At 43.4% G+C, this 27,514-nt stretch overlaps 1 protein-coding gene across 2 annotated transcripts in view; it reads left to right on the top strand.

The window, feature by feature from the left end:
- Positions 1-25,420, top strand: part of prex1 (phosphatidylinositol-3,4,5-trisphosphate-dependent Rac exchange factor 1) — a 270,479-nt gene extending 245,059 nt beyond the window's left edge. For both annotated transcript variants that reach the window (XM_068048258.1, XM_068048259.1), the window contains exons 34-40: positions 354-497; positions 4,696-4,801; positions 5,782-5,848; positions 6,517-6,707; positions 16,174-16,276; positions 16,405-16,472; positions 21,782-25,420. In XM_068048258.1, coding sequence (XP_067904359.1) covers positions 354-497; positions 4,696-4,801; positions 5,782-5,848; positions 6,517-6,707; positions 16,174-16,276; positions 16,405-16,472; positions 21,782-21,824 — 722 coding nt within the window. In that variant the 3' untranslated portion in view covers positions 21,825-25,420. The remainder of the gene's footprint in view (positions 1-353; positions 498-4,695; positions 4,802-5,781; positions 5,849-6,516; positions 6,708-16,173; positions 16,277-16,404; positions 16,473-21,781) is intronic.
- The last annotated feature ends 2,094 nt before the right edge of the window (positions 25,421-27,514 follow it).

The raw sequence follows: 27,514 nt of genomic DNA, 5'->3' as shown, positions 1-27,514 counted from the left end.
GGAGCGACTTATGCCCTCACTTCCTTCCCAGCATACTTTGATTAAATACATTCTAGTTATATTTTTTCTTTTATTCCTAGTCCAACTGAACTACAGCCTTTGTGGTGGATTTAGGTTTATACAGGGTGGAGATATGCAGGGATTGTGTAAGGGATACCAGCCAATTGTGATCATTGGGCCTTCAAGTTTTAAAACGGAAGACCTGCTTCACATGAATTTTCTTTCTGAACAGTCGTCTAGTCTTGGGTTGCTCCAGTGGTATATGGAGGGAGATTCTGCAAGATATGTAGTCTTTCTTTGTTATGTGATACCAAAACAATTCTGAGGTGATGATTTTGATTTTATTTTTGCAGACAACTCCATCACTTATCATGTAGATGGAAGCCGGCAAGCACTGAAAGTTATCTTTTACCTCGAAAGTCATAACTTTGCAGAGTTGCCTTCTAAGTTTCAGAATGGTGGAAGTTTAAAGCTACACACTGTGCTGTTCACACAAGGTACAGTTGCTATTTTTTAAACACTTCTGTCTTTCTTTTGTGTAAATATACTACAAAGTGCCAACAATTGTTTTATTTGTAATGTTTCACATATTTTGCTTCAATGTTTAATGCAATTGGCTATTGGTGTGTTTTTCTCTGACTGATCAACAATTACACTTGTAATGTAATCTGTCACGGCTTTTGTAGTAGACCGCAATTGTTGACAACGCGATCAGTAGGTGGCGCTGTTTTGGCACATGCGCAAATACAGCATGTGCCACGAAAACGTCACAGCTGGCGACTGTCGCAGCTGCCAGGACTAAAGATGGCGCTGCTCAAAGAATCACAGAGATGAAACCTGACAAACACGTGGCAGAATACAATGGCCGGAGTGAGAGAGTGGAGCGGGCCGGGGAGATCAGCGCGGGGGCCGGGGAGATCAGCGCGGGGGGCCGGGGAGATCAGCGCGGGGGGCCGGGGAGATCAGCGCGGGGGGCCGGGGAGATCAGCGCGGGGGGCCGGGGAGAGCAGCGCGGGGGGCCGGGGAGAGCAGCGCGGGGGGCCGGGGACAGCAGCGCGGGGGGCCGGGGACAGCAGCGCGGGGGCAGCAGCGCGGGGAGACCAGCGGTAGCGGTGCCGGGGGGCGGAGGGGGGAGGGGGGGGGGGGGAGAAAGGGGGAGAGGGAGGGTGGGGGGGGGAGAAAGAGGGAGACGGAGGGGGGGAGAAAGAGGGAGGAGGGGAGAAAGAGGGAGAGAAAGACGAAGAGGGGGGAGGGGGGAGAAAGAGGGAGAGGGAGGGGTAAGGAAGGGGGAGGGAGAGAGCTGGGGGGAGAGGGAGGAAGGGGAGAGAGTGGGGGGTGGGGGAGCAGCGGAACGGAAGAGGAGTGCCTTTTTCTGTGCATGCGCCATAAACACAACAGCAAAAGACTTACTGGCCAGTCCCTGGACCCGGTGACACCAAGGTCTTCGCACGCTCGCTCCCCGCGGCTCTCTACGGCCTCTCGCTTCCGGCTCTCTCCATTCAGCCGATCCCTCCAGCTGCGGATGCCCAATCCAGTTGCTTTCTCCCCTACCCAGTTGCTTTCTCTACTTCTCCACAGTACTTCAGGCATTGCAACTGTTTGGTCCCTGCATTTTGCATGCTCCCTCTCCCCACCCCTCCCCGCTCTCCCCACCCCTCCCCCTCTTCACCCACCCCTCCCTCTACCCCAGTTGAATATCTGAAGTGCAGTTGCAAAGTCGGGGAAATAGCATGCAAAACAAAGCCTCAACAATTCTGGGTTTAATTATTGAAAAGTTTTATTAAGTTCATTAAGTATCCGAGGAACTGCTGTGCATGGATACATGAGTGTTGTGTCCAGCATTCCCGTTAGACAGACAGGCCGAGTCTCTGCTATGCACAGCTAAAGAGATTGTTCCTGGAGAGCCTTGTGGTGAATGAACGCTTGGCTCTCTATTCCACTACTGTATTGTCCATGTGAAGAAGGCAAAGTCACAAGAGTCTGAGCTCAGTCTATTCTTGGTGAATGTTCCCCAAGCGCATCTCAATGTGCATTCCCAATTCATCCATAAATGCAATGTTCCTTTCCACATCGTGATGAGCTCCGCAGCATGATCTAGTTGCCCTCGTTGCTTGAATGCTGACCTTAAGTCTCAAGGATTGTTTTCTCGACGGCATGTTTTACATGAAAAGAAATAAAGCAAATCAGAGTCAGAGCTTGCCTCCCTCCATCCACTGAAATTACTGTTGTGCACACCGTTTTAAGTTCTGCAGTGAAGGCACCAATTGATAACGTCACCAATGAAGCACTTATTACCCACCTCAGATGCAGGAATCAGCACATCCTTGCGTCCTCTCCCGCACTGCCTCCTTTGCTTGAATGCTGTCCTTAAGTGCCAAGGATTGTTTTCTCAAGGGCACGTTTTACATGAAAGAAAATAAGGAAAGAACATCAGTGTCAGAGCTTCCCTTCCTCCAATGAAATTACTGTTGAGCATGCTTTGTGTTCTGCGGTAAAGGCATGTACTGATAACACCGCCAATGAATCACTTAGTACCCACCTCAGCTGTAGGAGTCAGGATGATGTTACTGCCCCTATCTCGTGATGGTTCAATGCTGCTCTCAGGGAAAACATGAATGATGTGAGGGTGCTGGAAAAGAAGCACATTTCTTTTGGGCTATGAACATAAAGCTGGCCATTTAGCCCAGCAGTTCCCTGCCAGTGGTTATGTTACTCGTGCGTCTTTCCATCCATTCCCATTTAATCCTGCCTACTACTATCACCAGTTGTGTTCACAGCAAGAGCATTCACATTTCTGCTACCACTGGACATGGCATGCTTGTTTCTTTTAGTGCTCAGTCTCTTCTTGCTGAATGTTCCCCAAGTGCTTGACCCCTTTGGACGCCCTCTCTGCTTGACAGGCAGCAACTGGCAATTGCGGAGTCTCACAAGGCTCTGCATGGTTGTTTCAACGTCGGATGGGGAAACAGGTGGCTGTGTGTCCATGAGCACTGCCCTGATGGGTGTAGGAGCAGGTGACTGTGTAACTGAGCAGCAAGGAGAGGGTACCGCAGGTAGGGGAAGTGGAGATTTGAACAGGCAGGCATATGTATGGTCCATCAGATCATTAGGCCAGGGGGTGAGACGCTCAGGATCCAGGGTTTGTGACACGTGACTGATGTCCAGCGCGCGGCCACCTCCATCCGAAGGTGCTTCCGGGCAATTGTTGGGCATAGTAAATGGCTCCATCTCATCAGCCAGTCCTTGCTGCCAGCGGAGAGTCTGTTGCCGCAGCCAGTCCAGTCTCCTCATGAATGCTGCCTTTCCACTCTGCAGAACGGCCTGTTGTAGCTGGTACAATTGATCTGAAAGCAAGCGGTATTTTTCATTGTGGCTGAGGGGCCTTGGTGTTCCTCTGTAATCACAATGGCAGCAGCCATGCCTGTCGTCGTTGGTGTCTGAGATGCACGCCAGCGACAATTGGGGGCGAGCCTGTCCAAAGGCAGACCCAGATGCCTCTGCACAACAACAGCATGTTTGCAGGGCAACAAAGTCTGAATGGAGAAGATGCAGCTGCAGGTAGCCTGGCCATCATGTATCTGCAGTGTGTACTGTTTGGCGCCAGAAATCACAGTCACTGTGCCTTCATCCTGCTACATGCGGTGGCCCAGACAATGGAAATGTTTTCAGAGCAACTCACAACAGGGACTGGAGAACATGTGGTGGCCCAGCCAATGGAAATGTTTTCAGAGCAACTTACAAAGGCAGAGCAACTTACCTTGGAACAATCTCCTGTGTCAAATAAAAATGAAGCAAGTCTCCTAAACGAATAAATAATTCAGACTTAGTAGTTGGCAGGAAAAAAGACAGAGGCGCAAGGGGAGAGCCAACTGTGCAACAGCCCCAACAAACAAATTTCTCTGCAGCACCTGTGGAAGAGCCTGTCACTCCAGAATTGGCCTTTATAGCCACTCCAGGCGCTGCTTCACAAACCACTGACCACCTCCAGGCGCGTATCCATTGTCTCTCGAGATAAGGAGGCCCAAAAGAATTCAGATAAAATGCGAGAAAATGCCCGACGAAACCTCCCCTCCTTCCACTTTCAAAAAGTCGCGCCGAAGCTTTGACGCATGCGCAGAGGCCAAACTGGCGCGTCGGCGAGGAAGACGAAATAACGCGATGACATCATCTGCGCATGCGCAAAGCGGTCCTGGTAAGCCGGACCACAGCGCATGCGCAGGGGGCATGAGACCGTCTGCGCATGTGCGCACCTTGGCGCATCCTGATGACGTGTCCGATGAAGTAGCGTTGTCATGAATTACTTTGTTTGTAGTATGCTTCTTTATAAGTCATCAATTTAAACTGCAATAAAATCCTATCCGATACAGAAAGTTGCTTGAACCCAAATTGGCCTCTTCCCGGATTGACTAAAATATTACTTACTGTAATAAGCGAACTGATACTTGGTAACAATTGCAATCATCAAGACGTTGTAAGGGTTTGAGTAAAACAAATCAGAATGAAGAAAAGTCGAATCAAAAAATCCAGATTTATATTAAGCTATTGCTCTCTGGTTTAGTAGTATGCTGAACTATTACTTTTTGTTGTCTTTCCTGGGAGACTTGTTTTTAATCGATTTTATAGTGGTAACTATATTTCAGGCAATCACAGCAAGGTTTTATACCAAGGTAGCAGTAATTATATTTTTCTCTGCAGCTCTTGAGGGCCAATGTTCTCCAGAAAATGTGTTGGCAGAAGAATTTCAACAGCAGATTAATTCATCTTCACTTGAAAAAGTTAAATATTATTATCGGAGACTCAGGTAAGCTAATTATTTGTTAAATGAATGTAGGAAAAAAAAACAGTGACTTTTTTGTTTTGGATGATCATACCTTGAAAATGTACTCTGATCAAATCAAAGATTCAGTCAAGTCTTCCCCAAGATCCCATGGTGGAAGGAGCCAGACTGGTGCAAACTCTGATTTGCATTTAATCATCCTGGTAGTTCTGCATGCATCAAGATTCTGGAAGAATCTATGTTGGATGATGATCAGACACTTGTCTTCCACTTCACATTCAACAAAACTGAGCTTTGTTTGCAATTAAATGAAAAGCAAGATCCAAAGTGATTGGAAATGATATACTTTGTAATCTGGTGATTTAGTGTTGGCATCAGTCACTCGTGATCCTGACTTGGAAATATATCGCCCTTCCTTCACTGTCACTGAGTCAAAATCCTGGAACTCCCTCCCTGACAGCACTTTGGGCGAACCTACAGCAAGCACATGGACTGCAGCGGTTCAAAAAGGCAGCTCACCAGCACTTTGTCGAGTGCAGTTAAAGATGGGCAATAAATGCTGGACTTGCCAGTGACAGCCATACTCCATGAACAAATGAAAAAAAACCGACCTATCCCTCACCCCCATCCTAACATGAGCTTGAATTCCAAACTTGGTCGGCAGGTTTTGTTGATTTGGGGGAACTAAATTGAAGCACCGAACAAGGGTGCAAAAAGAGTTGGAATTCCAGAGTTGAGTCGAAGGAATATTAGGACAGAGTTGTGGGAGATTTAATTTGCCTTTGGAAAAAAATCTGCTCTCATACAGACATCCTTTATCTTCATCAGCATTATAATTTACCATTAAGATATGAAGGAAAAATTCTTGAAGGATCTGTTGATATCCTGGCTGTTCAACTCCAGGAATAAGCTAAATGTTACAAATAAATTTTTTAAAAATGTTTAACTCTATCTAATTCTTAATTTCAACTGAATTGAGTTTTTTAAAAAAAATCTTTCCATAGGACTTTCTACCTAGAAAGGTCTAATTTACCTTCTGATTCTTCTACTGCAGCTGTAAAGATAAACCGGGTAAGATGTCTCCAGTAGTCTGAGCAAACCTCTGTCATGTTCCTAACTGAACGCCTTGTATGATTTTTGAATAATCTGCATTTAATGGAAAAATAGATTAATTGGCATTGTCAATCAATTAGAAGTCTCACCAATGAAGACACAAACCTGTTGTAAATCCAGCTATTTGTCTTAAGTTCTGCTAAATTTGGCAGTGATGTAACATACTATATCATTAGCTCTCCTTTTCCTTGGTGCATGGTCATGTAACACCTACATTTTCCTTACACTTCACATTTTTTAAGGCATGCCGAGATAAACCAATATTGCTTAGAGCATCTTACTGCTAAGTACACAAGGAAGAAAAGAATAAATGGATATGCTTATAGTGTGGGAGGAGGCTCATGTAGAGCATAAACACCAGCACACACCAATTGGGCCAAATAATCTGTTCCTGTGCCTTAAATTCTGTTATTACTCCGTTTTTTGTGCAAGTGAAATGAATACATAAGCTAAGTTGTGCTTGATCTTGCATAGACTGCTGTGCTTCAATATTACAAAAGGCAAAAACCCAGCCAATGGGGGGCAAAAATTTTAAGTGGGAAAGTTATTACACACAGTGGCATTCCTTGTATGTGAAAAATTAACACAAACCAGACTCATACGCAACACTTTTTTAAACCTCGCAGCTGTTACGCCCCCTCAACGCATTGGAGGAACTTAGACGACTGATGGAGTTGAACATTGGTCCAAAGCATTCAACAACCACAGCGAGCTCAAGCAGTTCTGCTTCTGGAATTGCAACTTTGCCGATATCCTCTGAGCTCTGCAACCGGCTTGGAGCTTGTCAGATTGTTATGTGCAGCACTGGTATACAAAGGTAATTGCTATCTGTCTAATTTTCTCAATCTTGCAGGTAAAACAGCCTTAGCTGTTCACTCTTGGAATGTTAGAAAAATTGTAATGTAAAAATATCAGAATTTGCAGATGTAGGGTATGTTAGAATATTTATATCCAGTTGTGAAATAAATCTGTGTGGATCACTCACACTGCTATCGTGGCAATCCTGACTTCATAGTCAGTATTATCTTCTTTGGCCTCCTTGTCTCGGGAGACAATGGGTAAGTACCTGGAGGTGGTCAGTGGTTTGTGGAGCAGCGCCTGGAGTGGCTATAAAGGTCAATTCTAGAGTGACAGGCTCTTCCACAGGTGCTGCAGAAAAATTTGATTGTTGGGGCTGTTACACAGTTGGCTCTCTCCTTGCGCTTTTGTCTTTTTTCCTGCCAACTGCTAAGTCTCTTCGACTCGCCACACTTTAGCCCCGCCTTAATGACTGCCCACCAGCTCTGGCGAACGCCAGCAACTGACTCCCACGACTTGTGAACAATGTCACAGGACTTCATGTCGCGTTTGCAGATGTCTTTGAAGCGGAGACATGGACGGCCGGTGTGTCTGATACCAGTGGCAAGCTCGCTGTACAATGTGTCTTTGGGGATCCTGCCATCTTCCATGCAGCTCACATGGCCAAGCCATCTCAAGCGCCGCTGACTCAGTAGTGTGTATAAGCTGGGGATGTTGGCCGCCTCGAGGACTACTGTGTTGGAGATACGGTCCTGCCACCTGATGCCAAGTATTCTCCAGCGGCAGCGAAGATGGAATGAATTGAGATGTCGCTCTTGGCTGACATACGTTGTCCAGGCCTCGCTGCCAAAGAGCAAGGTACTGAGGACACAGGCTTGATACACTCGGACCTTTGTGTTCCGTGTCAGTGCACCATTTTCCCACACTCTCTTGGCCAGTCTGGACATAGCAGTGGAAGCCTTTCCCATGCACTTGTTGATTTCTGCATCTAGAGACAGGTTACTGGTGATAGTTGAGTCTAGGTAGGTGAACTCTTGAACCACTTCCAGAGCGTGGTCGCCAATATTGATGGATGGAGCATCTCTGACGTCCTGCCCCATGATGTTCCTTTTCTTGAGGCTGATGGTTAGACCAAATTCATTGCAGGCAGCCGCAAACCTGTCGATGAGACTCTGCAGGCACTCTTCAGTGTGAGATGTTAAAGCAGCATCGTCAGCAAAGAGGAGTTCCCTGATGAGGACTTTCCGTACTTTGGACTTCACTCTTAGACGTGCAAGGTTGAACAACCTGCCCCCAGATCTTGTGTGGAGGAAAACTCCTTCTTCAGAAGGCTTGAACGCATGTGAAAGCAGCAGGGAGAAGAAAATCCCAAAAAGTGTGGGTGCGAGAACACAGCCCTGTTTCACACCACTCAGGATAGGAAAGGGGTCTGATGAGGTGCCGCCATGTTGAATTGTGCCTTTCATATTGTCATGGAATGAGGTGATGATACTTAGTAGCTTTGGTGGACATCCATCCAGAGTGTCCGCGGACACGGCGTGCGGTAAGTCCATCGAAGAGAAGAAGGAGCAGCGGCTCCCTAGGGTAGCCTTGCGGAAAGGTGCCCCGAACACCCAAAAATCCACGAACGGCTCCTCGGCCGCAACTTCAAAGCGCCCACAGGAGATGGCTCGGAGAGCATCTGCAGCGCACTGTCGGCAATGCTGGTACTGGCGCACGAGGATGTCGCTCACCTCTCGAAGGACGCGAAGGGGATTTCCAGGCGTCGATGGTGGGAACTGAGGAAATGGCTTATTACAACCCCTTCCCAGCCCCCCCTCGCACCATCTTCCCCCTGCACCCCCCCCCCACCCCCTTACAGCCCCCTTCCCAGCTCCCTCTCGCACCCACTTCCCTCCACCCCACCCCGTCGCACCCCCTCCTCCCACCGGCATCATCCTACACCTGTGTAGGGGCCCTAACAACCCCACTGCCTTGTGGGCGTCTCGGGAGAGACCAAGGCTAAGGGAGTAAACCCCGACAGAAAATCCGGAGCGGAACCCCGTAGGCGGTCATGTGTCACCGTTGGCATGTTTCCGGCAGTTCCTGCAGTCATACCGGTGCCAAACGTCGTGCTCTGCACTCCTTTGGACCCCACCAGAAAGGCCGAGAGGGGGGTTTTGACGATTGGGCAACTCTCAACCTCCATACATTCGCCCAGGCATGCGCCATGGAGAGGTCACTCCATAGTTGCCTCACAGCGACTGAAACAACACGGAAGGCAGCAGTTACGGGTTATAAGTCCAGCTAAATTGGCGTAGAGATTGGGCGCCACGGGTTGCCTTTGTCGGTGGGAGAGGTCATCGCACCTCAATGGACAGCTACCGCCCGCCTCAAAACGGGCAGCCCCCGGTCAATAAGGTTCTGTCCCGCCACAGTCCACCTGCTTCAATGGGTGCTTGGAGCTCAGGGTCATTGCCCGAAAGGTGGACTGCAACACCGCACCAAACAACATGAAAAAAGGAAAGAAGGTACCAGCCCTTCGCTTTGCAAGCTGGAACATCAGAACTATGTGTCCTGGCCTGTCGGAAGACCTTACACAAATCAACGATTCTCGGAAGACCGCCATCATTAACAACGAGCTCAGTAGACTCAATGTGGACATGGCAGCACTTCAGGAGACACGCCTCCCCACGAGTGAATCTCTAGCAGAGCAAAACTACACCTTCTTCTGGCAGGGCAGGGATCCTGAAGAACCAAGACAGCATGGAGTGGGCTTCGCCATCAGAAACTCCTTGCTCAGATAGAGCCTCCCTCAAATGGCTCGGAATGCATACTGTCCATCCGACTGCTCACCACCTCTGGTCCAGTACACCTACTCAGCATCTATGCTCCAACACTCTGCTCCCCACCTGAAGCTAAAGACCAGTTCTACGAGGAACTCCATAACATCATTAGCAGCATCCCCAACTCCGAACACCTGTACCAGAGGGGTACCAATATTCTGGGGGGGAGATTTGCTAGTGCTCTTCGGGGGGGTTTAAACTAATTCAGCAGGGGGATGGGAACCTAAATTGTAGTTCCAGTGTGCAGGATGTTGAGAGTAGTGAGGTCAGGGATAAGGTTATAAGGACACAAGAGGGCACTGGCAAGCAAGAGCTTGGTTTAAAATGTGTCTACTTCAACGCCAGGAGCATCCGGAATAAGGTGGGTGAGCTTGCAGCATGGGTTGGTACCTGGGATCTCGATGTTGTGGCCATTTCAGAGACATGGGTAGAGCAGGGACAGGAATGGATGTTGCGGGTTCTGGGATTTAGATGTTTCACTAAGAACAGAGAAGATGGTAAAAGAGGGGGGGGTGTGGCATTGTTAATCAAGGAAAGTATTACAGCGGCAGAAAGGACGTTTGAGGACTCGTCTACTGAGGTAGTCTGGGCCGAGGTTAGAAACAGGAGAGGAGAGGTCACCCTGTTGGGAGTTTTCTATAGACCTCCAAATAGTTCCAGAGATGTAGAGGAAAGGATAGCAAAGATGATTCTTGACAGGAGCGAGAGTAACAGGGTAGTGGTTATGGGGGACTTTAACTTTCCAAATATTGACTGGAAATACTATAGTTCGAGTACTTTAGATGGGTCTGTTTTTGTCTAGTGTGTGCAGGAGGGTTTTCTGACACAGTATGTAGACGGGCCAACCAGGGGCGATGCCACATTGGATTTGGTACTGGGTAATGAACCCGGCCAGGTGTTAGATTTAGAAGTTGGTGAGCACTTTGGTGATAGTGATCACAATTCGGTTAGGTTTACCTTAGCGATGGGCAGGGACAGGCATATACAGCAGGGCAAGAATTATAGCTGGGGGAAAGGAAATTATGATGCGATTAGGCAAGATTTAGGATGCGTAGGATGGGGAAGGAAACTGCAGGGGATGGGAACAATCGAAATGTGGAGCTTATTCAAGGAGCAGCTACTGCGTGTCCTTGATAAGTATGTACCTGTCAGGCAGGGAGGAAGTTGTCGAGCGAGGGAACCGTGGTTTACTAAAGAAGTTGAAGAGCTTGTCAAGAGGAAGAAGAAGGCTTATGTTAGGATGAGACGTGAAGGCTCAGTTAGGGCGCTTGAGAGTTACAAGCTAGCCAGGAAAGATCTAAAGGGAGAGATAAGAAGAGCAAGGAGAGGACACGAGAAGTCATTGGCGGATAGGATCAAAGAAAACCCTAAGGCTTTCTATAGGTATATCAGGAATAAAAGAATGACTAGAGATAGGTTAGGGCCAATCAAGGATAGTAGTGGGAAGTTGTGTGTGGAATCGGAGGAGATAGGGGAAGTGTTAAATGAATATTTTTCGTCAGTATTTACAGTGGAGAAAGAAAATGTTGTCGAGGAGAATACTGAGATACAGACTACTAGGCTAGATGGGATTGAGGTTCACAAGGAGGAGGTGTTAGCAATTTTGGAAAGTGTGAAAATAGATAAGTCCCCTGGGCCAGATGGGATTTATCCTAGGATTCTCTGGGAAGCCAGGGAGGAGATTGCAGAGCCTTTGTCCTTGATTTTTATGTCGTCATTGTCGACAGGAATAGTGCCAGAAGACTGGAGGATAGCAAATGTTGTCCCCTTGTTCAAGAAGGGGAGTAGAGACAGCCCTGGTAATTATATACCTGTGAGCCTTACTTCGGTTGTGGGTAAAATGTTGGAAAAGGTTATAAGAGATAGGATTTATAATCATCTTGAAAAGAATAAGTTCATTAGAGATAGTCAGCACGGTTTTGTGAAGGGTAGGTCGTGCCTCACAAACCTTATTGAGTTTTTCGAGAAGGTGACCAAACAGGTGGATGAGGGTAAAGCCGTGGATGTGGTGTATATGGATTTCAGTAAGGCGTTTGATAAAGTTCCCCACGGTAGGCTATTGCAGAAAATACAGTAGTATGGGATTGAGGGTGAATTAGTGCTTTGGATCAGAAATTGGCTAGCTGAAAGAAGACAGAGGGTGATGGTTGATGGTAAATGTTCATCCTGGAGTATAGTTTCTAGTGGTGTACCGCAAGGATCTGTTTTGGGGCCACTGCTGTTTGTCATTTTTATAAATGACCTGGATGAGGGTGTAGAAGGGTGGGTTAGTAAATTTGCGGATGACACGAAGGTCGGTGGAGTTGTGGATAGTGCCGAAGGATGTTGTAGGTTACAGAGGGACATAGATAGGCTGCAGAGCTGGGCTGAGAGATGGCAAATGGAGTTTAATGCGGAAAAGTGTGAGGTGATTCACTTCGGAAGGAGTAACAGGATTGCAGAATACTGGGCTAATGGGAAGATTCTTGGTAGTGTAGATGAGAAGAGAGATCTTGGTATCCAGGGACATAAATCCCTGAAAGTTGCCACCCAGGTTAATAGAGCTGTTAAGAAGGCATATGGTGTGTTAGCTTTTATTAGTAGGGGGATCGAGTTTAGGAGCCACGAGGTCATGCTGCAGCTGTACAGAACTCTGGTGCGGCCGTACCTGGAGTATTGCGTGCAGTTCTGGTCACCGCATTATAGGAAGGATGTGGAAGCTTTGGAAAAGGTGCAGAGGAGATTTACTAGGATGTTGCCTGGTATGGAGGGAAGGTCTTACGAGGAAAGGCTGAGGGACTTGAGGTTGTTTTCGTTAGAGAGAAGGAGGAGGAGAGGTGACTTAATAGAGACATATAAGATAATTAGAGGGTTTGATAGGGTGGATAGTGAGAGTCTTTTTCCTCGGATGGTGATGGCAAACACGAGGGGACATCGCTTTAAGTTGAGGGGTGATAGATATAGGACAGATGTTAGAGGTAGTTTCTTTACACAGAGAGTAGTAGGGGCGTGGAACGCCCTGCCTGCAACAGTAGTAGACTCGCCAACTTTAAGGGCATTTAAGTGGTCATTGGATAGACATATGGATGAAAATGGAATAGTGTCGGTCAGATGGTTTCACAGGTCGGCGCAACATCGAGGGCTGAAGGGCCTGTACTGCGCTGTAATGTTCTATGTTCCTGCTGGGGGACTTTAATGCCAGGGTTGGGGCCGACCATGACTCATGGCCTTCCTGCCTTGGGCGTTATGGCGTTGGAAGGATGAATGAGAACGGGCGGAGACTGCTTGAGTTGTGTACCTATTATAACCTCTGCATCATCAACTCGTTCTTTCACACTAAACCCTGTCACCAGGTTTCATAGAGGCACCCAAGATCGCGTCGTTGGAACCAGCCAGCCCTCATCGTCACAAGGCAAGCCTCCTTAAACAGTGTTCAAATCACACGCAGCTTTCACAGTGCGGACTGCGGCACCGACCACTCCCTGGTGTGCAGCAAGGTCAGGCTCAGACCAAAGAAGTTGCATCATTCCAAGCAGAAGGGCCACCCGCGCATCAACACGAGCAGAATTTCTCATCCACAGCTGTTACAAAAATTTCTAAATTCACTTGTAACAGCCCTTCAAAACACTCCCACAGGGGATGCTGAGACCAAGTGGGCCCACATCAGAGATGCCATATATGAGTCAGCTTTGACCACCTACGGCAAACGTGCGAAGAGAAATGCAGACTGGTTTCAATCTCACTTTGAAGAGCTAGAACCTGTCATAGCCGCTAAGCGCACTGCACTGTTGAACTACAAGAAAGCCCCCAGCGAGTTAACATCCGTAGCACCTTAAAGCAGCCAGAAGCACTGCACAAAGAACAGCCATGCGCTGCGCAAATGACTACTGGCAGCACCTATGCAGTCATATTCAGCTGGCCTCCGACACCGGAAACATCAGAGGAATGTATGCTGGCATTAAGAGAGCTTTTGGGCCAACCATCAAGAAGATCGCCCCCCTCAAATCTAAATCAGGGGACACGATCACTGACCAACGCAAACAAATGGACCGCTGGGTTGAGCACTACCTAGAACTGTACTCCAGGGAGAATGTTGTCACTGAGACTGCCCTCAATGCAGCCCAGCCTCTACCAGTCATGGATGAGCTGGACATACAGCCAACCAAATCAGAACTCAGTGATGCCATTGATTCTCTAGCCAGCGGAAAAGTCCCTGGGAAGGACAGCATTACCCCTGAAATAATCAAGAGTGCCAAGCCTGCTATCCTCTCAGCACTACATGAACTGCTATGCCTGTGCTGGGACGAGGGAGCAGTACCTCAGGACATGCGCGATGCCAATATCATCACCCTCTATAAAAACAAGAGTGACCGCGGTGACTGCAACAACTACCGTGGAATCTCCCTGCTCAGCATAGTGGGGAAAGTCTTTGCTCGAGTCGCTCTAAACAGGCTCCAGAAGCTAGCCGAGCACGTCTACCCTGAGGCACAGTGTGTCTTCCGTGCAGAGAGATCGACAGTTGACATGCTGTTCTCCCTTCGTCAGATACAGGAGAAATGCCGCGAACAGCAGATGCCCCCCTACATTGCTTTCATTGACCTCGCCAAAGCCTTTGACCTAGTCAGCAGACGTGGTCTCTTCAGTCTACTAGAAAAGTCAGTATTATAATATTAACCTAACAACATGCAGCACTCCCTGAATAAATGATCGTTCTCAGTAGTACTGAGGAAGGTCAGAAGGCAGAAAATTGAAATGACCTTTGCAGCTTTTAATGTGTTGCTTTTTGTGTTCTTACCTATGCTCTGAAATTTGACTTGGAATATAAATGAGCCAAATTTAAGTTCATCAGCAGCCTTGGTACATTGCAGCTGGGTTTTTTTGCAGAATCCGAGCACTGTGGAGATGAGGCCCATGTTTTGCAACACTGTAAATGCTACAAATCTTGAGAATCGTGGACAGCCACTGATGTGATGAATACATCACGTGCAGACTAGTGCAAATCAAAAGCCAGCTGTTGTGTTGCACTGGAGACAGTGAACTTTAGTATTGCATTTGGTGTAGAAGTTTGATGTGAGAGGGGTTTATTGTAAAACTTAATGAGAGTACTTTATTATTCTAAAGCGGCTGTTTGGCTGTTAAGCCGAGGCCCTGGTTGTCTGTTCAAGGTAGGGTTAAAAGAGCAACAGAGAAGTCTGTGTCCTGATCAATATTTATCCTTTAACCAAAACCACTTTAAAAAAAAAAAGACTATCTGGTCATTTATCTCACTGTTTGAGAACTTGCTGAGAGCAAATTGGTTGCCTTTTAGCCAGCATAAGTGACACGATGGGCCAAGTGGCATAAACTTTCTCTGATTCTATGACTACATTTCAAAATTAATTAGTTGGATATCCTTTGGGATATCCTGTTTATGTAAGCATCACTGTATAAATACAAGTTCTTTAGCATAAACTTATTACAAGTGGAATCTTCTGTTCTACCTGGCTTTTGAAATATCTTTGTTATCTAGAGGTGTGCAGAAATGCAATTAAGCCAGCACGTAACATTAGTTACTGGTACAGCAGAGCATGTCGTCCAAAACTGACCCCCTCACATTTTTGATTATCCAGTAGTCTACGATTATTGAGTATTTTCAGAGTATTTGCCACAGTCCAAGCTTTACTTGCAAGATACAACCTCTGGTTAATTCTATATTCTAACACCTGATATAGTTTCTTCCATCTTTACTGTTTTTATACAATCTCAAAGTTTAAATTTCGAGTTTCAAAAAATTAATGCTATCCTTTAAGGTGTTTTACTGGTGCTGTTTCATACATTTTTGTGAGATTGCAGATCTGTTTTTTAAAAAAAAAACTATTCTGGTTCTAGTGTACTGCATTTATATTAATTGTACCCTGCCAGCTGCCATATAAAAACGAACATCAATGGACGTGTTAGTGCACTATTCAAATGTATTTTTTGTCAAAATTCCCAGTTTTAATCTGCCAATTCCACAGTGCTTTCGCCTCAAGTTGGTCTGAGCACATAGTTATAGTGTGATTTATGTCATGTACCTAATCAACCAACCATAACAGCAATGTGTTGCTTAAATTATTTTCAGCATTTTTATACAATTAAGTAACTGCACAGTGCTGAAGTTGTTCTAAGACACTGACTTTTCCAAAATAGTGCTATAAATTTTCAGCACTTTGAGCAAACAATAATAAATGTTTGTTTTCCTATAAGCCCATGAAGTAACATCAAAATTTCCAAATGGTTGCACCTGATGAGGAATATTTGCTGATTGTCGTTCAGAATGCCAGTGAATCATCTCTGTAATCTCACCACGGGCAAACTTTTGAACAGTTTCAAGGCCACAAAAAAGTTCATTTACGTGACAGTGATGTTTGTTGTTTAATTCTCCGGTTACTTTTTTTGACATATAGGGAGGAGGACAGGATATAATTTTAGTTTTTGGGACCAAAATTCTATTCTTGGAGAGTTCATCTTGTATATTGATGGATTTGCTTTAGAAAAACATGAAATAGCTCTTAAAAAGGATTTGATCTCTTTAGTGGGATTTGCTGTGATGATCAGCTCATTTGTTTTTTCCTGCTGAACAGAGCAGATCATGCAGAAGATGTTTGTCTTTGTTGTAATCCAGAGGGTATGTTAATTGTCCTGATATTTTCATCTGCTCAGGAGTACTTTAAGTGTGACCCTGGAACAAGCAGTTATTTTGGCTCGTAGTCATGGACTTTTACCTAGATGCATCATGCAGGCCACGGACATTATGAGAAAACAGGTAAAATCCTCAAATACCAATTAAATGGATTCAAGACATGTGCCTAATAGTTTTCAATTCTAAACTGTTATGAGTATGCAGCTCAATTATCCTTATTTGAGAACAAGAGATTCTTTTTATTTCTACAGGGTGCAAGGGTTGAGAACTCAGCCAAAAATTTGAAAGTAATGGATCAGATGCCACAATCTGTACCAAGGTAAGTTATAAATGGATATGCTGTTAATGTATTCTGTGTCAAATTTGAGAAGTTATTCCTTCTAGTTCAGCCAGGAACAACAAAAGTACAATTTTCAGAATTTTTATCCCAGTTAGTCAACATTAGGAATGTCAAATATTTCAAAACTCTCACTATTTTAAAATGCTGTTTTCTTTCTAGGCCTTGAACGTGTTGTTGCCTGCCAAATCATGCCTTTCTTTTCCACAATCCTAATTTGAACCCTTCCCATCAAGTTGCCACCACTGCCACAGCACTGAAACAGACGTCCCTCAACAAAGTCACAAATGGGTGGCGCAGTGGTTAGCACCGCAGCCTCACAGCTCCAGTGACCCGGGTTCAATTCTGGGTACTGCCTGTGTGGAGTTTGCAAGTTCTCCCTGTGTTTGCGTGGGTTTTCTCCGGGTGCTCCGGTTTCCTCCCACATGCCAAAGACTTGCAGGTTGATAGGTAAATTGGCCATTAGCAATTGCCCCTAGTGTAGGTAGGTGGGAGGGAAATATAGGGACAGGTGGGGATGTGGTAGGAATATGGGATTAGTGTAGCATTAGTATAAATGGGTGGTTGATGATCGGCACGGACTCGGTGGGCCGAAGGGCCTGTTTCAGTGCTGTATCTCTAAACATGTGACCATAGTCAACTATCCTCCTTTACAACAAATGAGGAGGCAGTGGTGTAGTGGTAATGTCACTGGACTAGTAATCCAGAGGCCCAGGCTAATGCTCTGGGGACATGGGTTCGAATCTCACCATGGCAGATGCTGAATTTTGAATTTGCTGACTTTTGAATTCACTGAATAAATCTGGAATTATAAAGCTAGTTGAATGGTGACCATGAAACCATTGTCGATTGTTGCAAAAACCCATCTGGTTCACTAATGTCCTTTAGGGAAGGAACTCTGCCGTCCTTACCTGGTCTGGTCTACATGTGCCTCCAGGCCCACAGCAATGTGGTTGACTCTTAAATGCCCTCTGAAATGCCCTGGCAAGCCACTCAGAAAAGGGCAATTAGGGATGAGTAATAAATGCTGGCCTAGCCAGTGATGCCCACATCCCAAGAACGAATAATAAAAAAAAAAAATCCTTTAAGATATAAAATCCCAACAGGAAAGGTGAATCAACCGTGGCTAACAAAATAAGTTATGGATTGCATTAGGTCAAAGGAAGTGGCTTATAAGGTTGCCAGAAAAAGTGGTAAGCCAGAGGATTGGGAGCTATTTAGAGTCCAACAAAGGAAGAGCAAGAAACTGATAGAGAAAAGAGATTATGAATGTGAGCTAGCTAGAAACATAAAGGTGGACTGTAAAAGTTTCCTTAGGTATGTTAAAAAGGAAATGATTAGCAAGGAAAAACGTGCAGGCAGAGACAGGAGAGTTTGTGGTGGAGAATGAGGAAATGGCGGAGAGACTAAACAATTACTTTGTGTCTGTCTTCACGGAGGAAGACACAAAAAACTCCCAGAAATACTAGGGAACCAAGGGACTTGTAAAACTGAGGAACTGAAAGTAGTATCAGTAACGAGGTAATACTCGAAAAATTAATTGGATTAAGAGTTGATAAATCCCCTGGACCAGATGAGTTACATCCCGGAGTATTGAAGGAGTTGGCTATAGAGATAGTGGATGCATTGGTCGTTATCTTTCAAAATTCTACAGACTCTGGAAGAGTTCCTGTAGACTGGAAAGTAGCAAATGTAACCCCACTATTCAAAAAGGGAGCGAGAGAGAAAACTGAGAACAACAGACCTGTTAGTTTCATATCAGTAGTAGGGAAAATGTTAGAATCTATTATAAAGGATGAGATAACTGGACACTTGGAAAATGATGATATGATTGGGGAGAGTCAACATAGATTTGTGAAAGGGAAATCATGTTTGACAAACCTGTTGGAGTTTTTTGAGGATGTTACTTGTAGCATAGATAAGAGAACAGTGGATGTGGTGTATTTGGATTTTCAGAAGGCTTATGGTAAGATCCCATACAGGAGGTTAGTAAACAAAATTAGAGCACATGGGATTGGAGGTAATATACTTCAATGGATTGAGAATTGGTTAACAGACAGAAAGCAGAGAGTAGGAATAATCGGGTCATTCTCAGGATGGCAGGCTGTTACTAGTGGGATACCACAAGCATCAGTGCTTGGGCTGCAGCTGTTTACAATCTACATAAATGATTTGGATATGGGGACCAATTGTAATATTTCCAAATTTGCAGATGACACAAAACTAGGAGGGGAATGTAAGTTGTGAGGAAGATGTAAGGAGACTTCGAGGGGATTTAGACAGGCTAAGTAAATGGGCAAGAACATGGCAGATGGAATATAATGTGAATAAATGTGAAGTGATCCACTTTGGTAGAAAAAAACAGGAAGGCAGAATATTTCTTAAATGGTGAGCGGTTGGGAAGTGTTGCTGTGCAAAGAGACCTGGGTGCCCTTGTTCATGAGTCACTAAAAGCTAGCATGCAGGTGCAGCAAGCAATTAAGAAAGCAATTGGTATGTTGGCCTTCATTGCAAGGGGATTTGAATACAGGAGTAAAGATGTCTTGCAGCAATTGCATAGAGCCTTGGTGAGACCACACCTGGAGTATTGTATACAGTTTTGCTCCCCTTATCTAAGGAAGGATATACTTGCCATAGAGGGAATGCAACGAAGGTTCATCAGACTAATACCTGAGATGGCGGGATTGTCTTATGAGGAAAGATTGCAGAAACTGGGCCTGTATTCTCCAGAATTTTGATGAATGAGAAGTGATCTCATTGAAACTTACAAAATTCTTACAGGGCGTGCGTGACACGGTAGATATGGATAGGATGTTTCCTCTTACTGGTGAGTCTAGGACAAGGGGATACAGTCTCAGAATAAGGGGCAGGCCATTTAAGACTGAGATGAGGAGGAATTTCTTTACGCAGAGGGTGATGAATCTGTGGAATTCTCTACCCCAGAGAACTGTGGAAGCTCAGTCATTTGAACATGTTCAAGACAGAAATTGATAGATTTCTGAATACCAACAACATCAATGGATATGGGGATAGTGGGGGAAAAACTGTGTAGAGGTAGATGGTCCACCAGGATCCGGTTGAATGGTGGAGCAGGCTTGATGGGCTGAATGGCCTACTCCTATTTCCTATGATCTTCCTGGACCTGTCGGCAACCGTTGACATGCTTGATTACACATCCTCCTCCATTGTCTCTCCTCCATCGTACAACTCGACTGGACTGCCCTTGCCTGTTTTCATTTGTTTCAATCTAGTTGTACCCTGAGAATCACCTGTAATGTCTTTTCTCTTCCTGCTTCTGCTTGGTTAGCTCCGGTGTCCCCAAAGGATCTATCCTTGGGCCCCTTCTACATCATCTACATGCTGGCCATCATCAAAATCATCCAAAACACAATGTTAAGTTCCAAATGTATGCTGATGCCAGCTCCACCTCGCCAGCTCCACCTCGCCACCTCAACATCTCCATTGTGACAAATCAGAGACACTGCTTATCTAATATCTTGTTCTAGAAGAGCAGAAACTTCCTACAACTAAATATTGGGAAGATCAATGCTATTGTCACCAGTCCCTATAACAAATTCCATTTCTTTGCCACTGACTCCAACCCTTTCCTTTCTCGCTGTCTGAGGTAGAACTAGACTATTCACAGCCTTGGCATCCTATTTGACCATGAGTTAAGCTTCTGACCGCATCCTCTCCATCTCTGCAATGTTGCTTGTCTCCGCCCATGCCTTAACTCACTTGCTGGTGAAATCTTTGTCACAGTTAGACTCGATTATTCTTGTGTTCTCCTATCTTACACCCTTCATAAACTTGAACTCATTCAAAACTCTGCTGCCCGTATCCTAACTTGCACTAAGTTCCATTCACCTACCATCCCTGTGCTCATTGACTTGCATTGGCTACCGGTCCAGCAGCACCTTGCTTTTAAAATTCTTATTTTCAAATCCTCCTATGGCTTTACTCCTCCATATCTCTGTAACCTCTTCTAGCCCTTTGATTCTCTGATACTTCTGCGATCCTCCAACTCTGATCTCTTGCATATTCTCGATTTTAATCACTCTACTTTTGGCAGCTGGACTTTCAGCTGACTGAGCCCTAAGTTCTGGAATTTCTTACTTCGGCGCCTCTCCCTCACTACTTTTTCAAGTCCCTCCCCGAAACCTACCTCTTTGACCACGTTTTTGGTCACTTGTCCTAATGTTCTTATGTGACTTTGTACTTCGTAATATTCCTGCGAAGTGCATTAAAGATGCTATATAAATGCAAGTTGATGTTTAGATAAAATTGACAAATGAATAATGGGGTGATAGTCACAAAAAGCTATCATTCTATATAAAAGAACAAATTTATTTTAAATAAAGCTGCTTACAAGGGATGTAACTTTAAACCAATGTATACATACAGGTTTTTGCCTTTGATTTCAGTAATTGCCAGCTTGAGATATGGCATGATAAGATTAGGCAACTAATTAACAGCCAAGAACACTCTATGTAATGCCACAAGGTTAAGTGATGAGTATTTTAGGAGGCTGAAACACTTTTTCCGTGTAAGAATATTTTAGCAGTCTTGGCCCTGAGCTATGTCCCAGCCTGCTGGTAAACTGTGAGCAATGAAAACTAATTATTGGGATCCAGATCATTATATTGATGATCTGATTGATTTTACAGTAACTTATTTGAAAAGGGGTTAGTTCATTTGTGTATAAGCCTGAATTTGCTTGGGCATTTGAGGGAAATGTGAATTTCTTAATTAACACCCACTTCTCACCCATAAACCATTATAACTGTAGCTGATATTGAATACATATAAATTCAATTGGGTAGGCAATGCTCAATAATTTCTTTTGTTCTGATTCCAGTATTAGAAAATATTGTGAAACAGATGTAGCAGAATTTATTGGGCAGGGGAATAAAGGACACTTCTGATTTTCTGTTAAGGGAAGTTGACTTCCATTTGGGATACAGGAGGCAAAATTGGCCTTTGGGGTAGAGTGAAATGGGCAATTGTGAATTGGTAGTCAATGGGATGAAAAAATTGGGCATGGTGCAAAATGGGCTGCCAATTTGCCGGTTTTGTTCTATCACCAAAGAACAGTTTCACCCTCCGTGTCATGTGTTAATAATCTGGGAAGCATATAACCAGCTGTACTGAAGGCCCAAGACCAGCTCTACTTGGGCTGTGCTTATCTCCACTTAGCATATTGAAGGAATGTATTTTGTTCTTCATTAGCACGAGAAAGATTGTAAATTTGAAAATGTACTTCATTAGTAATTTTTTTTATTTCCTCTTAGACTATACCGGCTCTGTCAACCACCTTCAGATGGAGACTTATGAAAGATACTTCTTTGTAAAGGCTTCCAGAGAACTAGAACTGCTGAATATTGTACAATTTTGTTGTGTCTGTATTTTGTTACAGTGAAACTATGCAGTGTCTGTGTGTGCACAGCAATAAGATGGCAGTATAGCAAGCAGCACAGGGACAGAGCTGTCCTGTAGCCCATATTCCCATTAATAGCACAGTGATAGTTGACTGTCCCACTCTGCAACAGCTACAGGATATATTGTTATGTCAGCCTATAGAACTGCTACAGAATTAAGAACTTTAGGTCTGCGCATGCCTGGTCATGCATGGAATTTTCAGATTTTGGTGACTAGTGTGTGCCAGTATACTGATGAGCTGGCCACATATTTTTCCCAGTGTTGGAATTCTACTGATCTACGTATGCATCTCAAACTAAGGACTATGCACAGACCTTGTTTTCAGATACTAACCGCCTTGCAAATACATGACTGAAGTAGAAGTAAGATGTTATACAAGTAAGTTGTTGAGTTTGCAGAGAAGCTCCAGCTAATGTTTCTTTTTATAAAGTACCCATTACATAATGTACTCTTGAGAACATCTACGGTACTGCACACAACTATTATATGTTGTGTAGCTACAGAAGGCTCTCAATCATTCTGCTTCACCAGAGCACCTGATATACCCTGTACTGTTAGTGGTTCCCTTTTTAATGAACAAACCATGTAAAAGTTGCCTTCATTATCGTACACCTTATGCCAATGTGCTTTTTGTATTGCTTCTAGGACAGCACTGTTGAATATGGTCTACTGGAATTGTCCAGATTGTGTTTGTTCTTCAGAATCAATAGTTCAATTTTCCGTTTACATTCCAAAACTAGCTATTAGCAGCACAAACGAAGAGTTCAAATGTAGAATGACAACTAACCTGTTAGCATTTTAGGGTAGAATTACAATACAATCTAAACCACCTCAAATTTGTCCAAGTTCCTCAGTAAGATTTTACAAATTCTACCTGAATCTTAAAAGCCTACAAATTATGGCAGTGAGCATTAATATTTCTGACAGTTATATGCATGTTGGAAGGAGTTTCATTGTTATGGCTGACAGCTGATTAGCATCCACTTTTTATGTTGAGCAACAATGGATAAATTTCCAACATTAGTTTGTTGTCTATATTTTTATTTAAACTATTTTGTGACAGAAGATGAAATTGTGACATTTCTTAAGGTTGCAGTAATGAAACCTTATGTTTACATCCAAGTACAGTACTTAATTGGTAGTGTTCCAGAAGCATTTATAATTCACACATAATCTGTCAAGAGCTGGATAAATGAGGGAAGAACTGGAGTCAACACACATGTTATTAAGAAAAAGACACCATAGGCCACATTATTTTAGCCTCAGTGCATCTCAAATTTTTCAGTTTGAAATTGATGATATTAAGGGCAGAATTATTTGAAAACTATCTGATTTGATCTAATCTTTGTTGTTTTATGTCGCAAACAGCAAGAGATGTTTTTGTAAGAATTTTGGTTTTAGGATTAACTTCTTAAAAAGTTTCTATTTGCACAATAGATAAGTGTTGAAGCAGTTGTCTCAGGGCAAAAGGTTAATTGGTTAAATTTTGAAGCCCATTGATAGTGCCTTAAAACTAGAATTATAAGCTCCTGAAATTCACCTGCTTTGTTAGGTTGAAAATTTGTTCAGTATTAACATGGTAAATATTTTATGGATATAACCTATCTTTTAAATGTAAAATATCTTTTCCTGTAATTGTTTTAAGAGTCATGTCGACCATTTTACTGGCTGAGCGGATACTGAATGAGTGTAGCTTTACTTGTTTGTACATATGTTTGAAATTGTGAATTAAAATCAATTTTGGTTTAGGATTGAGGATGATATAAATAAAGTGACGAAACTGCATTTGATTTAATTCCAGTTCAGAGCTCCCATTTTCCTATTGTTCCATAATTTCCAATCCATTCATTTCCTGCAGTGTCTGTAGTCCATTGAACAGATCATTGCATCACCCCAGTTAATCATCTCCTCCCCCTTCATTAAAGCAGTGTAGATTGTAATGGATTGAGAAATAAGTGACTTGATCCATGTCATTGCCCAAGATGCTTGGTTCAGCTGAGCCAAAAATGTGAAAAATCATAAATTCCTGTATTTCAGCAGAGAAGCTCTGCATCTTTTTTATGAGCTCTATATTTAAGCAGTCTTGGATGTCTTCAGTGCTGTTCTGGTGCAGACTAGTAGTAATTTAGTCCTGTATTACTCAGCAGAGTTGTAACAGATCTGGAAATTTACTATGACACCTTACTGAGACTGTATCTGCGATAAATCCTATGAAAGTGCAATAATTCAGTCCTTTGTCTTCCTTAATCCTCCTCTCCCAATTTTCTCTTTTCTCCTGAAGGCGCTTGTTGGGTGCGATTTACATATATGCCGGCCATCCTCTTGCCTCCTGCAAGTGTTGATTCTTTAGGTGTGACCAAGATGATTGTTGGCAGGCTGTTCTACTTTGGGGCCATTATAGTTGAGTCTGGTCTACCCTCAGCCAATGTCCACACATGCACACTTTCCACAGGGCCCACTGTCACAATCAAGACTTTCTTTTTCCCTTGTTAGCCCAGCAGTGCTGATTCACAATGCCTTTTATGGATTTGGGTTTGACCCTGCACTGTATGGAAATTTTCTGCACAATAAATAACTGAATTAAGAAAGAACAGGCATTTTAGCTCTGACTCCCAATTTGTTTTTCCTGCATTGCATAATATGGAAAATCAATTCATTGTGGCTAAATAAGGCATCTTTGTCCCTCAGCTCACTGTGTAGCTGACTTAAATTCCAAATGTAAGGGCAAATTTGAAATTGGACCAGACAATTTTTTAAATTTCATGTTCGTATAAATGGATATTTTAGCAGCTTCACGTGACTTGATGTGTGTCTCCTCAGCCTGTATTTAGGTCAAATATTGATTCTAATATGTTTTAACTCAGCAGAAAATGAAGAATCCAATGAATTTGGATCTCAGGTAGTATGCATTTTAGTAACTAAAATATCTGTTAATAGAAAAATTGTACATACACTTACACACAATTTAACATGCTTAATCCTGTACAAACAGAGAATGGTACATAGTTTTTCTGATTCATGTCTAATCTCTGTTTACTGGTATGATGCAATTATTTGTTTTAAATATTCAGGAACATTAACACAATTCTGTTTCATTTAAAGTCCTAGATTGCACCTCTTGTTTGTCAATTCACAGATCTGTAAAACTAAGACAATCATTTCTCCTGATGTTAGATGAAGGAAGGGACCAAGTCCTTGTAACAGTTTCTGTCAATATCAGTGCAATACTTTCTTTATCAAAAAACAGCAAGGAGGAGGTGCACTTTTATCCAGTGACTTATTAAAATTTGACAGAAAGCCATTGTTGTGCATAATGATGCGAGTAACCATTGTTTTGCTAATGTTGTAAATACATCAGGTTTGTGATGTAGTTTTCCTTCTGTAATTCTACAGTTGTACAGTGAGTGGTTAATTTTAAATACTATTTTATTGAAATAGTTAGATTGTCAGATTTAACCTTTAGCCAATAAATTTTTATTTACATTTAAGAATTGTGTGTGCCTTAATCCTGTTTTCATTTAATAATTGAACTATGTAGTATTTAAAGAAAGAACTTTCGATACCAAAATATCTATAGCTGTGGCTGGTCAATCACAACAGAGCATATTTTCTTGTTGAAATGTCCAATATATTAATCATTTTGCAAGATACAAGTTGGCTTCATGAAATTATGTAACTTTTTTGTCGCAAAGATTCTGCTAAACCATTTTCTGTTTACATCTCTGATCTGTTGCACTTGTTTCTGCCAATCACAGAGCTGAGATGTATTTGGAGAGTGGAAATTAATGGCACTTTTAAGTAAGCACATTGCAGGATATCATTCTTCACAAAAACAAAAGTTGGTTCTATTTAGGGAATGGCACATACTGAGATTGGCTGCATTCTCCAGTCTCTGTGCTAACTAGTGTGATACTGGGCTTCAAACCTGGCTGCTGAAACTCGAATTGGTGCTGATGCTCAACACTTCAGAAAATCATCAATGGCACATACACATTTTCAAAGAAACTGGGACAGTTTGGTCCTTTGTGGAGTGAAGAAGAGCTCGTTAGATGATATATACAAAAATGACTGAACTGCAACAGTTGAAATAATGGTTGATCATTATTTTGTTTTGAGTGCCTTCCCTATTCCTGAAGTTTTCCCTTCAATTCCAGGATTTCAGTAATTTAGAGACATTTAGTGGCATTATTGAAGTAAGAACTGTATACCCTTTGCAATGTAACTACTTTGTGACCAATAAAGTATTTCATTGTAATCATGAAGCTGTACATACTTCTTAACTGTATATGTCTCAAAGGCAAAGGTTTATTGAAACCCAGTGCCCTCTGCTTTATTAGAACTTGGAAGTATCTGTACATATAACTAATTTTGGATCAATTACGACTTTGTTTCTGTTCTTATGCTGTTAGAGACTCATATCCACCAAGAATCATACATACCTCTAATTTTCTCTGCCCTGTACAAGGTAATGTTTTGTTTATTCTGTAGTGAAATATGGCTGACACTTCAAAATATTTGACATCAGATGGAGAATAATACACCAGGATTTTCCTCAGCAATTGTCCTGATCTGCCCCTGCACCATTGAGAGATCAGCAGTGGTGTAGCAGGAGATGGATGCTGATCTGGAGAACCTCTGAGGGAATCTTGATGACGGTGTCTGTGTTGGTGTCATGTTATTTTGTGCATTTACTGATGGATCCAGGGCAATTTCATTTTCCTGGACAAACTGATTTTTGTTTTTTTGAGCTCATGCACTGTTAATAATAAAGGAAGCACAAAATGCACTTTTTAAAGGCAATTAGTTGCTTGAAAACTACAAGTATTAAAGTCTGTGGGGACTAAGCTGGAGAGTGGAATTAGAGATGCTATAGGGAGAAACACCAGCACCAACTTGATGGGCCTGTTTCTGTGCTGTGAAACGTTATTTGATTCATTCTATCATTGTTTGTCCTGTTCTCTAGTTTTTCCGCTGCTTTCCCATTCCCTTTTTTAAACCTTTTCCCCCGACATAATCTAATTGTCCTTGACTTTTATGTTAGATTATATTTCGAAGCTCATTTCTGCTGGGGTGCGATTTCTACTGTTCACAGTTTGTAACAGAATAAATGAATTCTTCAAAATTTGTTCTGTATAATTATGTTGTAAAGAAGAAATCCCCCACCCCACAAGAACCTCTTTCTCCTTGATCTCCTCTAACTACTTTCCAGCAGTTTTAAAAAAAAAAACTGGGTCTGAGATGACGCTGACAAACTTTTAATGTTGGCGTGGTATTATTATGCATCAAACCAGGGAAGTAGCTGATAGCATGGTACTTTCCTGCTACAGTTTTTCTTCAGAACTTTATCGATTAAATTGGTTCAATGCAGCTTAATGTGTGCTTGTGCACAACTGAGTTGATTTAGCTGGATAATACAAGGCCAATTCATTTAACTAACTTTCTGGCACTCCAGAGGTATTGTTTGTGACCTGTTTGGGAGGGCCAGGACCAAGAATGGAATGCTGGGCGCTGCAAGCAAGAGAGGGGCTGCTGGCTATTTTCTGTGTGATTGATTTTCTGGCCTGTGTGGAGAGAAGCTGCAGCCA

Source organism: Heterodontus francisci, chromosome 16, assembly GCF_036365525.1.
Source record: "Heterodontus francisci isolate sHetFra1 chromosome 16, sHetFra1.hap1, whole genome shotgun sequence".
Taxonomy (NCBI): domain Eukaryota; kingdom Metazoa; phylum Chordata; class Chondrichthyes; order Heterodontiformes; family Heterodontidae; genus Heterodontus; species Heterodontus francisci.
This window is presented reverse-complemented; position numbering and strand designations above follow the sequence as displayed.